The 12,680-nt window shown below is 42.3% G+C and overlaps 1 protein-coding gene across 31 annotated transcripts in view; it reads left to right on the forward strand.

Moving 5' to 3' along the window:
* Nucleotides 1-12,680, forward strand: part of DTNB (dystrobrevin beta) — a 248,628-nt gene that overhangs the window by 211,459 nt on the left and 24,489 nt on the right. For 23 of the 31 annotated variants that reach the window (XR_014254249.1, XR_014254250.1, XR_014254251.1 and 20 more), the window contains one exon: nt 4,397-4,417. The exons of 6 other annotated variants lie outside the window; for them this stretch is intronic. Coding sequence is in view for 17 of the 25 variants with exons in the window: in XM_082427562.1 (XP_082283688.1) it covers nt 4,397-4,417 (21 nt within the window). In the remaining 8 variants the exon portion in view is untranslated. Of the gene's footprint in view, nt 1-4,396; nt 4,418-4,881; nt 5,577-5,606; nt 6,588-12,680 lie in introns of those variants that run through there. 2 more of the 31 variants (XM_082427563.1, XM_082427567.1) reach the window with 2 other exon arrangements.

The raw sequence follows: 12,680 nt of genomic DNA on the forward strand, positions 1-12,680 counted from the left end.
TAGAATAATTCAGGCCCACTATCTATTTTTTATGAAAAATATATTACAGCCCCTACACCCTAGAGCAGACAAAGGCACACTTGGCATTTAAATGTCCTCACCTGGATGATTTGACTGGCCCTGAACAGAAATATTTACCCAGCTCTGTAGTAGCAATACCAGGGCACATTTGTTTATGCTATAAATTCCTAAGGTCTGTCTGTCTATACTGTGAAACCATTGTATTTCATGGTCTGACACAGAATGGAAATCACAGTGTGGAGTACCTCAAAAGGCAGGCTGAGGGGGTAGATTTAATCCTGTGATAAAGTGGAGTCATTAAAGGTTTTGAAAACAATAGTTTAGGAAAATGTACATAGCAGGTTGGGAAGAGGAGAAACTAAAGGATAATAGGAAGCTAATGAAATCATCCAGACCCAAAGTGACAAGGGTCTAGACTAGGGGGGTAGCCCAGGAACATGTCAGCTTGAAGAGTTTTCTTCAACTTCTCCATTCTAAACCAGTCCTTTAATAATAAAGCTAGTGGGTATTTAGCAACTTGGGTAAATGGCGTGTTTGTGTTTTAAACTGACTTTTGGCTTGCTCAAGACAATCACTTCTTTTACTCTTGAGCTGAGTTTTTTCTAGCTTTGGTCCTGGGTATTTGGGGTATTTTGGGACATGTTTCTTCATTAACCCTGTTAGCAGGATTTCTCCTGAGAAATATTTTGTCTAAATGGGTCTTGTTTAAAGAAAACCTTATGCGTAAAACCTGGCCCAAATCCTTCAAATAGTTGTCAAGTACCCAGCTAAGCAACCCAATCAGCCACTCAAGAGAGCAGAGAGATACTTAAATACATTTGGCCAGTGTAACATCTGGAGCCATGTGGGGCTTTGAAAGCCCTGCCATTGTGGGGTTAGTCCACCCACAGGACAGAAGGTCATAGGGGATTCACCTACCTTTCAGAAAAATGTTCTCAAATATTACCCAAACATAGATGGGAAGGTACCCTTTTTGTAAAAGGCAAAAAGGTTTATGCAAACTGAAGGGAAGTCAGAATGCATTTCCCCTAAGTATCACAGTAAGCTTTCCCGTCAGCTGGTTGCCCTCAGTGTTCCTTAGAGTTCCTGGCTCAGGTCCCATGTGCATTCCTATGACCTTGTCATGTACCTCTGACACTTGTATTCAAGGCCTAAGCAGAATGAACTGATGTCTCGAACTGTATTCCCAAGCCCTGAGTTTCTTTGTATTTCCAGCTGTTGTCTTACAGTTACAATTTCTGTAAAATAACCAGGACCCCACTGCTCTGTTTTGTAGGATATCCTACCAAGTTCTTAAATGCCTTATTATTTACCCACCTGACAGGCTGAGGTCATTCAGAAAGGGAAGAAGAATTTGCAAACATAAACCAGGAATGTTGTCTTTTTATCCATTGATTAAGAGTCATGTTTAGGGTATGTGGTGTATAATGGTGACTAAGACTCAATCCCTGTCACCAAGGAGTATCAGAGACCTTCTTATTGTTGTTGTTTTTTTCCTAATGACATAATGTAGACTGACACTCAAGTACCCATGTTTCAGAATGTATCTTTTCTTTACATTTTTTCCCCTGATTAATGAGTATATATGGATAACCTCTACCTCAGACTTCTTATTTAATCTAGAAATAGTTGTGTGATGGTGTTTTAGTTTTTAAATTACGTTCCCAGTATTCTTCTGCCTCATTTTCCATTTTTCCAATATTGCTTTTGAAATGCATTTACCAGATGAATTCTGTAGTTTTAAATTTTAACCTCATATGCAAATGAGGTTTTGAATATAAATTTTTTTATATAGATGACTACAGTGGCTATGGCATTACTTTGGCCATCTAGCCAGATATCCCCAATGTGACGGGTCTCCCATGTTTTTAGGTGACTTGAGCAGTCCTAGATTTGCACTTTATAATTAAGGCATTATTACCCCCTTTAAATCAAGTTGGCTCCTATACCTTGTCACCAGTCAATGTTTACTGACCCCAGCTGACTAATTGATAACAAAAAGGTTCTAAGACCTTATATCTGACCTGTTTACTGTGTTGACAGAGCCTTCAAAGCTATATCTGATTAACTTTTGTGAGTTTGGATTATACAACACCATCCTAAGTAACACTTTGCCAAAGTCCACCCTCTCCCCAATGCCAGTGCACATGGGGGGCCTGTAAGTCCTGAAAACACTGCCCTGTCCACTCCCTCCATCCTAACCTGACATGTGTCTAGTGCAAATTATAATGATTTTATATCAATGGATAAAGTATATACAGCAAAGTCACCAAATGTACAAACATGAAACATCGCCTTCTGAATTTTTCTTTTTTTTTTTTTAAACATCTTTATTGGCGTATAATTGCTTTTAAAAAAAAAAATGGAACACTTCACAAATTTGTGTATCATCCTTACGCAGGGGCCATGCTAATCTTCTCTGTATCGTTCCAATTTTAGTATATGTGCTGCCGAAGCAAGCACTGAATTTTTCTATTCTGTTGAGCCAAGGTAATATTATTGTCTCCAATACCAAACCTGGAGAAAACAGTGAAAATAAGGAGGTGTTTTAGAAACAGTTCTAAGAAATTACATGCTGGTCTTTTGATCTCAGATGCAATTCCAGCTTGTCAGGATTGCCCCATCCCTCCCCTACCAACTTCCATTTCAACATTTAGTGCCAGCAATAAAAACACATTTTTAATTGTTTAATAACTCTTCTACGGCTGGTTGCCTTGCCTAGTGAATGGAAGAAAAGTGTTCTGCCTCACTGGGAAGCCTGACTAGGCAGGGAGATCGCTTCCCAACTGTAAAACTCTAACCCCTTCTAACTGGAGCCATGCATGCCAGACGCAAAAGCTAAAAGATGCTAACTCCTTCAGGCTAACTCAGCGAACGCTCAGGGCCCTCTTTGCCTGGGTGCCTGTGATATTAGGTTTGGCCAAGCATCTAGCAGCTGGCTTTGATAATGAAGAACATCTTCTGGTGCTGAGTTGGGAGTCTCCTCAAGAGATTTCTTGGTGCCCATTTAATTTCTAGTGCATGTCTCTCCCTTGCGGGAATAAAATGACTTTCTCCAAATTCTTACTTTCCCTCTCCCTTTCGTAATTCCTTGGCTTTACTGAAATCATTCTCTCCATTGCACCCAGATCTGCAGACTGAGAAGCACTCATCCATTCCCAAGACTTCCTACACACATGTTTAGTAAAGGCAGTCTGCACGGATGGATCCAATTTAAATAGAACCATTGCAACAGATTTTAGATCTGTGTATTTGGGGCAAAGAGCAGAGGCGTCCTGACCACAGTTACCCATGATGAGGCACAGAAAAAGGAAACGAAGAGACCCATTAAAAGACAGAGTAACTGAGAAGCACAAGACTGAGGAGAGAGGAACTCGGAAGTGTTTATCTCATCTTCATCGTGCTTCCTTCTTCAGTGTCTAGAGGTGCATTCTGAGAGCTGAGAGTTAGCAAGGGCCTGCTCTGAGCGCCGTCACTGTAAGGCTCTGAAAGACAGAGACCGTATCTCACCTTCATGTTCCCAGTGCTTCATGCATAGGGAGCATTAAACGAACCTTTGTTCAACTAATGAGACACCAAGGTCAAGAATTCTTTTTGAAAAGCCTCTTAGGGCCTTGAAACAGTTCCAGTTTATAGGGGGAAGGGGATGTATGTGCATCCTTGAAAAGAACCACACAGCAGCCAAAAGCTCCAAAAGTGGAAGACAGGGGACTAAATAAGAGAATCTGTAGTCAGATGGAATTTCCAGTTTCTAGGAAGTTCTTAAGAGCAGTGGTTCTCAAACTAGCAGGATTCAGAATCCACTGAAAGTTTCATGAAACAGCGCTGCCCCCACCCCAAGAGTTTTGATTCCATTGGTCTAGGGGGAGACGGGGCAAAGCATGCATCTCTGACAAGTTTCCAGATGCTGCTGCTGCTGGTCTATCTATGTTCTGCGCTTTGAGAACCACTGACTTAGAGAAATGTACCTGACACATGTGGATATTGTGAATCGTGAAACAGAGTGATCACGGAGCTTTTGAGTCATGGTTGAGCTGCTTCTTTCAGTTTACCCTAAATAGTGATATAAACTTGGGCAAGTCAGGCTCTCTAGGGCTTTTTCGCGTATAAAAGGGGAAGTTGGGCTAGAGGGTTTAGAAGGTTCTTTCCTTCTAACTCTAGAAGTTAGCATTTAAAGGACCGGATAGGGCAGAGGCTCGCCATTTGCTCTGCCCAAGTGACGATGCTCTGATGGTGGTCAGGCCCTTGGATCTCTGAACCCATGGGCCTGGCCTGGTTTTCCCTTTTCTATCATTTTTTTCCAGTTGTTTGTGGTGATGGGCATTAATTTCTCTCCTTTTTCCCCTCTACCTTTTTTCATCTTCACCACCTCTAGGAGGAAGAGCAAAAGCAGGCAGTAAGTGAACTTCAGAATTCTCCACCTGACTCTTGCTTCTTTTGCATGTTCTTCTTTTCCTCATATAACTGTTACATACTTTCTCCTCTCCTCCCTGTACCAAGATCATCTCTGTGGAATTGGTTATGTGTAAAACCCTCAGCAGTTCTCTCCGTGGTATTGTAAAATGGCCTAAAAGGCCACGTCATGTTTACCTAGTAGAGCATGTTCTTATTTGAAACCAGAGCTTGTGGAATTTGTTTTCAAAGTACACATCTGTTGTGTTTATTTAAATATGCATGACTAGCCAGGCTACAGTTACATTTTCCTGCACTTACATTCTCTGCTGCTTCATGATTAGGCTGACTTTAATTGCTTGAAACAATTTTCAGGGTGGTGGGAGTGACCTCAGGGTTAAGTACAATGTCATGAATGACTGTGCATGAAAATGAGTAGTTCTTTTGATAACTTTAGTTGTCCTTTAGTCTTGAACAGTCTTCTGGATGTTCCAGCTCCAGTAGCCTTCTTAACAAAGTTACCAGTGAAAACTAAGTGACTGATCATGCTGTAAGTGATTTCCTATTCAAAGCCCACTGCAGAGGGAGCTCTGGTTTTCCTGGGCTGCATGGTGTTTAGGGAAAGTTTATGTTTGTTTTTATTTTCCCTGATAGCCACTAACCCACACAGGAAAATCAATTGAGGGCTTATCCATAATGATAAGACTATATGTTTATATCATATAGTAAGGTTTTCAAAGCATACATTTTTCACACACAAACTAAAGCTGATTTTTAATTTACCTCAGGGCTTCTCTTTAAAGAAAGAAATGTGAAATGTGTAATTCAAAAAATGTACTCATTTCTTATTTCAAAAAACAAATGTATCCATGTTTCAGATTAAGAATAGGAATATAAAACATTATATTTACCATTATTTCCATTTAGGAAAGCAATGGAGTCATAGGGTAAAAGGGAGAGGAAAGGAAGGAGGAGATGGGTAAGGAGGGGAGGAGGCAAGAGAAGAGTAAAGGAGACTGTCAGGAAGAGGGAGAGAAGACAGAGTATGATGTCAGGGTAGGCTAACAACCCGTACATCTCAATGACTTTAATGTGACAAAATTTTATTTTTGTCTGTGCTTTATTTGGTTTTGTTTTTTCCTCATTCACACATAATTTATTACTTTGATCTTATGGCACTTTTGTATCAATAGGTACATTCACATGGGCAAAGCAGAAGAAAACCAGGATGGAAAGTCAAGCCCAGCCATTAAATGCCTCTGCCAGGAAGTGACACACATCACTTTCACTCCATTTCATTGGCCAAAGCAAGGCACATGACCACACTTAACTTCAATGGAGGCAGGGAAGTACAATCCTCCAGTTTGCTTAGAAGAAGTAGAGAAGCAAGTGCTGGTAATGCCTGTCACAAACAAGAGGATGAGTGAGATTGTGTTGGAGGGAGGGAAAGAAAACATCTGTTCTTCCTGTTCCCTTCTCCCCTCCTTTCCCTGACAGCCTCATCCCCTTGCTGTGACCACACCCTTCCTACAGATCAGGGTATCACCTGACCTGTAGTTGCTGGCACCAGCATTCCCCTCCTTTTATTCATCCCTCTGCGCCCCAGAGATGTGCTTTACAGCTAAACCACTTGCTGGGAACTTCCTCCAGCAGTCCACCCAGACTTGCATCTCATGATCCCTCTCCGAATGGGCCAGCTCAGAGCAAAGCATGTAATCGGGAACACCCACAGCCCACCTGAGAACACCTTTCAGAGGAGGGCAAACATTATGGATATTTATGTTAATGACAACAGTAAGGGCTTCCAAGAGACACTTCATTATTTAAAAATTTTATGGATTACTGTGTACTCCAAGAACCAGAAATTATCACTGCTGTCGTATTATTTCAGGTCAATTTAAAGCTGATCTTGAGCAGACAGGGGATTAAATAACAACATGTTCATTCCAGTGATCTTTGATTGTGTGTGAGATCATCTTCCGCTTGAGGTTGGCAAAATGAGAAGCTAGACCCAGATCACTGAAGCCTGCCACTAACAAGCCACTTGTGTGTGTGTGTTCGGAGTTCTCGGTGGCTTGTGTGTGTGTGTTGGGCGTTCTTGGTGGCTTGTGTGTGTGTGTTGGGAGTTCTCGGTGGCTTGTGTGTGTGTGTGTTGGGAGTTCTTGGTGGCTGAGGTCCTGAGCTCATGTTCTAGTCCTCACTGTCCCAGGGGACCGTCCAGAGCATGAATTTGTACAAATTGTTTTTCCCTCATGTTTCCCCACTATGGTGAGGTAAGACATTCTGCTCTGTGGATATAGGTAGAAATTTCCTCTGTCCACATCACAGGTTTAAACTGTACCCACCTAAGGCTCAGCAATGAGGCTCAAATGTGAACTGGATGGCTTTGCATAGTTCAACATTTTTAACATGTACAGCTGGAAAGACTATAAAGCTTTAGAACTCGAGCGTCTGCTTTAATCTATATCATTACCGAGTGAGGCACCAAAAGGTATTTACCACAGAGCTAAGTCATAACCCTTTCTTCCTCCCAGATTCTGGCTGGTATAGTTTAATTTCTTCCCTATCAAAGTGTATTACCCTATATGAGTCATAAAATAATTGTAAGACTTTTTAAATGAAGAATTTACTAGACATCTTCCCCAAACTGGCTCTGTAAATCCATTATAGAGAACTTTTTATGCAGTTTGCTTTCTTCATTCCCTTTCAGGGATTATTTTGGCATTGGGGAAACTTGAGGGAAATGAGTAATAACTGTGACTTTAACTGTGACTTTGGGTCTGTGGTTCTACCTTCAACCTCAGCCACTTTTCCAGTGCTTTAGTGACATTAGTACCTCAGCTGATAATTCTTCTGTCTTTCCTTTCTCCCTCCCTCCCTCCTTCCCCTTCTCTTTTCTCAGCTCCAAGGTTTATAATTAAGGGCAGAACTGCCTGGCTATTTTAGATAAGACTTCACTGAGTGACTGTTCGACCCATGACATACCCTACAGTTTAACAGGCTCTCAGGAATTAGATTGTATCGGTTGAGTCAGGGTTAATCAGGCCCATGATAATCGTCAGACTGTAATTAAAAGACCTTGTCTGCCTTTTTCACTACTGCATCCCCTTGCTGCTAGCCCAGTGCCTGCCATATGGTAGATACTCAATAAATAGTGGCTGAATGAAAACTGCTATTAACCAGATTTATAAGATTTTAACTTAAAAACAGTGTGAATTCATAAGTTTATTCATTGTAAGGGACATAACAGGTTCGAGTACCTAAGGCAATAATTTTGCTCAAGGTACTCCCATATAATAGGTAGATCTATTCAAGAGACTAAACGATGGTTAGAAATGTCCTTTATAAAAAGAATCAGAAAAACAAATTTCAGTGTTACCAAAAGAATAGGAAGACCAAGCTAATATATTAGTATTATTATTAACTCTATTATTATTTCTGTCTAAAGAACAGATATGTTATGTAGAGTAAAATCATCCTCTTTTTTTTAGCACAGATAATCTACAAAACGCAGGCTATCTATAGTTATTTGTATCATTTGAAAATATTTTGAGCATTTCTCAGTAAGAACCCAATGCCCACAACCAGAAATGTGTACAGAGGGGTACACGAAAGTAACAACAGACTGGTGAGGACCCTGCTGGCAGTGGTGTTTACTGTTGAGCTGTGGGCTACTCCCTCAGGGTCAAACAATATCCCAGTCCTAGTCTGGAGGGATTCCGATGTACAAATTTATTCTAGGGACACCTTAGGGTTCCATTTTTCCCAGAGACTCAACATACCATAGAATTTCACTGCTGGATTGCTGACACAAACTTACATGAGCTATCCAAGGCAAGGTTTCAGTTTATTCATGAGGGATGTATTTCTTTAAACGTTTCTCCAGTTCCTCCTATTAGAAGATCATTACTTTTTGGAACTTCCCTGGCGGTCCAGTGGTTAAGACGCTGGGCTTTCACTGCAGAGGGCACGGGTTTGATCCCTGATCCGGGAACTAAGATCCCACATGCCGCATAGCCAGTCAAAAAAAAAGATCATTACTTTTTATATACAGATCAACATCAGAGTTAAAGACTATAACTGTAGACAGTGATGAATAAGGATAGGGGGCTCCCGCAGGGGTGGCCTTGATCCAGGTTCGTAGGGTGGTGGTCCAGAGGGTTATACAGGTGGTACTCTGAAAGTTATGTAATTGGAGGAATCTTGGGATTCCACTAAGAGAACATGGCCACAGTTGGGACCTCTCTTTCTACTTCAGCCAGTTGGGATATCAAGTGGATCTTGCCCCATGCCCTTTCTGATTTCCAGAACCAGACAAACACCCCACCACAACTCAACCAAAGAAAGCATGGTGTGGGCTGGCTGTCAGAAACCCCCACCTCTGACCGCGGCTTCACCAAATATGCCTCAGAGGAAGGGCACTCAACATTTAGTTAGCCAGGTTGACCCATGAGGCCTCCATGACGAACTTCATGAATGTTAACTTTGTAAGTTTGAGAGAAAGTACTTAAAAAAAAAACAACCTACACAACAACAAATAAAAACCTCTTCTTTGTCCATTAAAGAGATTACTGGTAAACCTCTTGATGTGTTCCTGGATCAGGTTCCCTCTTGGTTCACTTAACCTTTGGACACAATCCCATTGGGAAGTGATTCACATGCCTCCCTAAAATTTTCTGGATTCCTTGGTCCCACCATACTCTGAAATAGAAGCCTGAGTCTACTGCTTCCTGAAAAGCAAAGGATTGCCATTTATTTATGTCTTCAGCAATGTCTTACTACATATGTTGAAGTGAGCAGTGGGTGAGCTTGGCCTTTGGAGGATCAAAAGAGAAATCCTGCACAAATCCCACCCTCAAATGGTATGATCATTATTTCATGGTTGGCCTGATGCCCTGTATACAGAAACAGAGGCCAGGTCAGTGATATCTGGAGGCTTAGGCACCACTGCCGCCCTCCCAAGTTTGCAAGCTGCACCAATGGATTTTGGTAAACAAAGATCAATGTGCTGTACTCTGCGACTATGCGCCCAAGCCTTTAGCCTAGCCTGGGTCCCAGTCCTAGTCTGTATACATGGACTCTGGCTGCCCATTGATGGCCTCATGAAAGTCTACAAAGTATGGTCATTCATCAGTCTTGGCTCTTGTACTCACTATAGGGACCTGGTAGCTTGTTGGGGGGTTTTGTTTGTTTTCTCCAAAAGAGGAAATGTCATAGCAATATTGAAAAATAGGTACTTGCATTTCACTCCCCCAAAACTCCTTGAACACCTAGAGAGAGAGTATAGTCTGAAAATATAGAGGAAATAGCTTTTGGGTCTTTGCAGCACCCCCCATGTTTTTCATCACTCTCATCAATCACGAGCTGAGAGATTGCCTTACCTGCTTGTTTATTTCCCCCTGTCCTATATTTACGTCTTTTCCTCTTCTGACCAGAATGCATACAACATATGAAAAATATACACCAGGGTCTCTGGGAAAAAGTCTCTACACACCAAGCTGGAGATAGTCACCTTCCACTAGAGGAATATGAATTCCTAGGACACAGTATCTCCCCCCAGAATACTACAGTCTGGGTCTCAGCACAACAGAAAAGAAGATGACTTCTAGGTTTTGAGCCCAGGAACCTGGGAAATTGACTGAAAAAATGAAACTGGGGAGATGATGTGGGCTATAGAAAGGGGACTTTGATCTGATTTTGAACATACCGAGTTACATAGAATAGGCAGGCAGTCAAGCTTTGTGTCTGGTCTGTTAGATATTTAGGGATAGGCAGCTGGAAATTTAGTGGGGAAACAGGGCTAGCAATGTAGATTTGGAAGTCTTCAACATAAAATTAGTGTTGAAAGCATAAACATGGGCCATCGGGAAAACCCATAGTAGACGAAATGAAGAAAGAGGAGGTAGGAAGGTAGGATTGTGGGTTCTCATGAAAAACCAGAAAGTTTCAAGGAGAAAGTTAATAAGGCAATAAGACAAGGATTTGACAATAAGGAAGTTATCAGCAACCTTGGAAAGGAAATTTTCAGTATGGCAGAGTGTAGACAGCTCTGAAAAATTGATTTTGTCTTGTCCAACCTCCTCACCCCCACCCCCATTGGTTTCACCTCAACGAAGGAAGGAGTTATATCTTCAGTTTGCCTTATTGGGTTACTTGTGAATAGATTGTTCTGACTCATGGCACCTTGTTGACAAAACCTCATTTCTCTTCTATCTCACCATGTATATAACCTTTACAGACCTCAGTTTTCTCATCTATAAATTTCCAATCCACTGTTCTTTGATACTGTCATCACTGATACGAATCGATATATTGGGGAAAGGCTATGAACCAAGAAGGGTCTGCAGAAATCCAACTGGGTTCATTTGACTGATGTTTCCTTTTGTGACTTTGAAATCCTCTGGCCCTCGATTCATTGTCGGGGTTTTCTAACCAACTCCTTCCCCAGGGTTTATTCATGCCAACCATCTACCTCCCACTTTTCCAGACAAAAGAAAGCATCCTAAGAAAACAACATCAGCTGCTTTCATGATGCCCTCTCTTTGGCTCATCTCTAGGATTCTGGGCCGTGCCTCCCACTCTCTTTCTTTTAGACCTCACACAGCATCCTCACTTGGCATGAGATTGGATCTGTGACCCTCCACTTGGAGAGCACCTGTAGGCATTTCCTTGAATCTTGATGCCGTGCCAATCTCTAGGGTTTTATAGCTGACCTCAGGCTGGTTCTGATGTCCCAAATTAACAGCAGTGCCAAGGTAGGGAGCTTCCTGGCCTAGAGTCCTTAACTGAAGTGAACATCTGCTTAATTTCAGCCAAAGAAGCATATTATAAAGGATATGATAGACTCTTTTGCACTCTTCTCCATTTGCTGCTAATCATAATTTGGCAAGTAGAATTACTCCCATTTGGAGCTGCAGTATAGATGCCCAGTGCTTTAAAAAAAGAGAGAGGGGAGAAGAAAGAAATATAGAAGCGTGTTTTAGAAAATTAGAGGCAATGGGACTTCCCTGGTGGCGCAGTGATTAAGAATCCGCCTGCCAATGCAGGGGACACGAGTTCGAGCCCTGGTCTGGGAAGATCCTACATGCCGGGGAACAACTAAGCCCGTGCGCCACAGCTACTGAGCCCACATGCCACAACTACTGAAGCCTGCATGCCTAGAGCCTGTGCTCCGCAACAAGAGAAGCCATCTCAATGAGAAGCCCGCGTACTGCAATGAAGAGTAGCCCCCACTCACCGCAACTAGAGAAAGCCCGTGCGCAGCAACAAAAGACCCAACGCAGCCAAAACAAATAAATAAATAATAAAATAAACAAATTTTTAAAAAATAAAATAAAATTAGAGGCAATGCAGAAAGACAGTTACCTGCAGCTAGACAGGTACCTTTAATAAGAATCCATGCCAACTCACTACTGCTCTACAAAGCTGGCTAACCGTAAATCCTTCAGTGCTTTTATTATTATGTATTCTAATTAATATATATGACATTCACTGTTTATTCACTACTTTCACATTTCAAATTTCAACTCCTGTATTTAACCAGCTCAGACCTCAGGAAACCAAGAGAGAATCTAGGAGACTCTAAGGCCTGTAGCTGTCCCCAGGACATCTCCCAAATGTGCAGAAGGTTATCAGCGTTTATTCTTGGCCCCTTGAAGTTTCTAACCTGATCTGAGGCTACTGGTGGCCTGCCTTTCCTTCTACAGCAGCTCACCACCTGGGACAAGAAGCCCTGGACAGGCCACCGACTTTAGGACCTCGTAACTCTGTCACCCTCAGCCAGGTTTTCATCCTCAGCACTATGGACATTTGGGGCCAGATTACTTTTTTTTTTTTTGGTGGGTTGGGGCGGGGGCGTGTTCTATGCATTGCAGGATGTCGAGCAGCATCCTTGATCTCTACCTGCTAAATTCCAGGGATGCTCCCACCCCCACACCGACACCCAACACCAGGTTCCTAGCAGGTAAAATTATCCCCAGTGAAGAACCACTGCTCAGGAATTCCCTAGTGGTCCAGTGGTTAGGACTCTGCACTTCCACTGCAGGGGGCACTGGTTGGATCCCTGGTCAGGGAAGTAGGATCAGAGAACCTTTCTCTGTGATACCAGTCTGAGCCCTTGAGGCATTCTCAGCATCCCTTATTCTGAGGTTTAGATATGGGATGGATGGTAAAAGATTTCCAGTCACCTTCCCCCACAAATCACCCCTTTGTCCATATGTCCTGCTTCTGTTAACATCATCGCCAGCACTCCCTACATGCATGCGCTC

Source organism: Balaenoptera physalus, assembly GCF_965194825.1.
Source record: "Balaenoptera physalus genome assembly, chromosome: 15".
Lineage (NCBI taxonomy): Eukaryota > Metazoa > Chordata > Mammalia > Artiodactyla > Balaenopteridae > Balaenoptera > Balaenoptera physalus.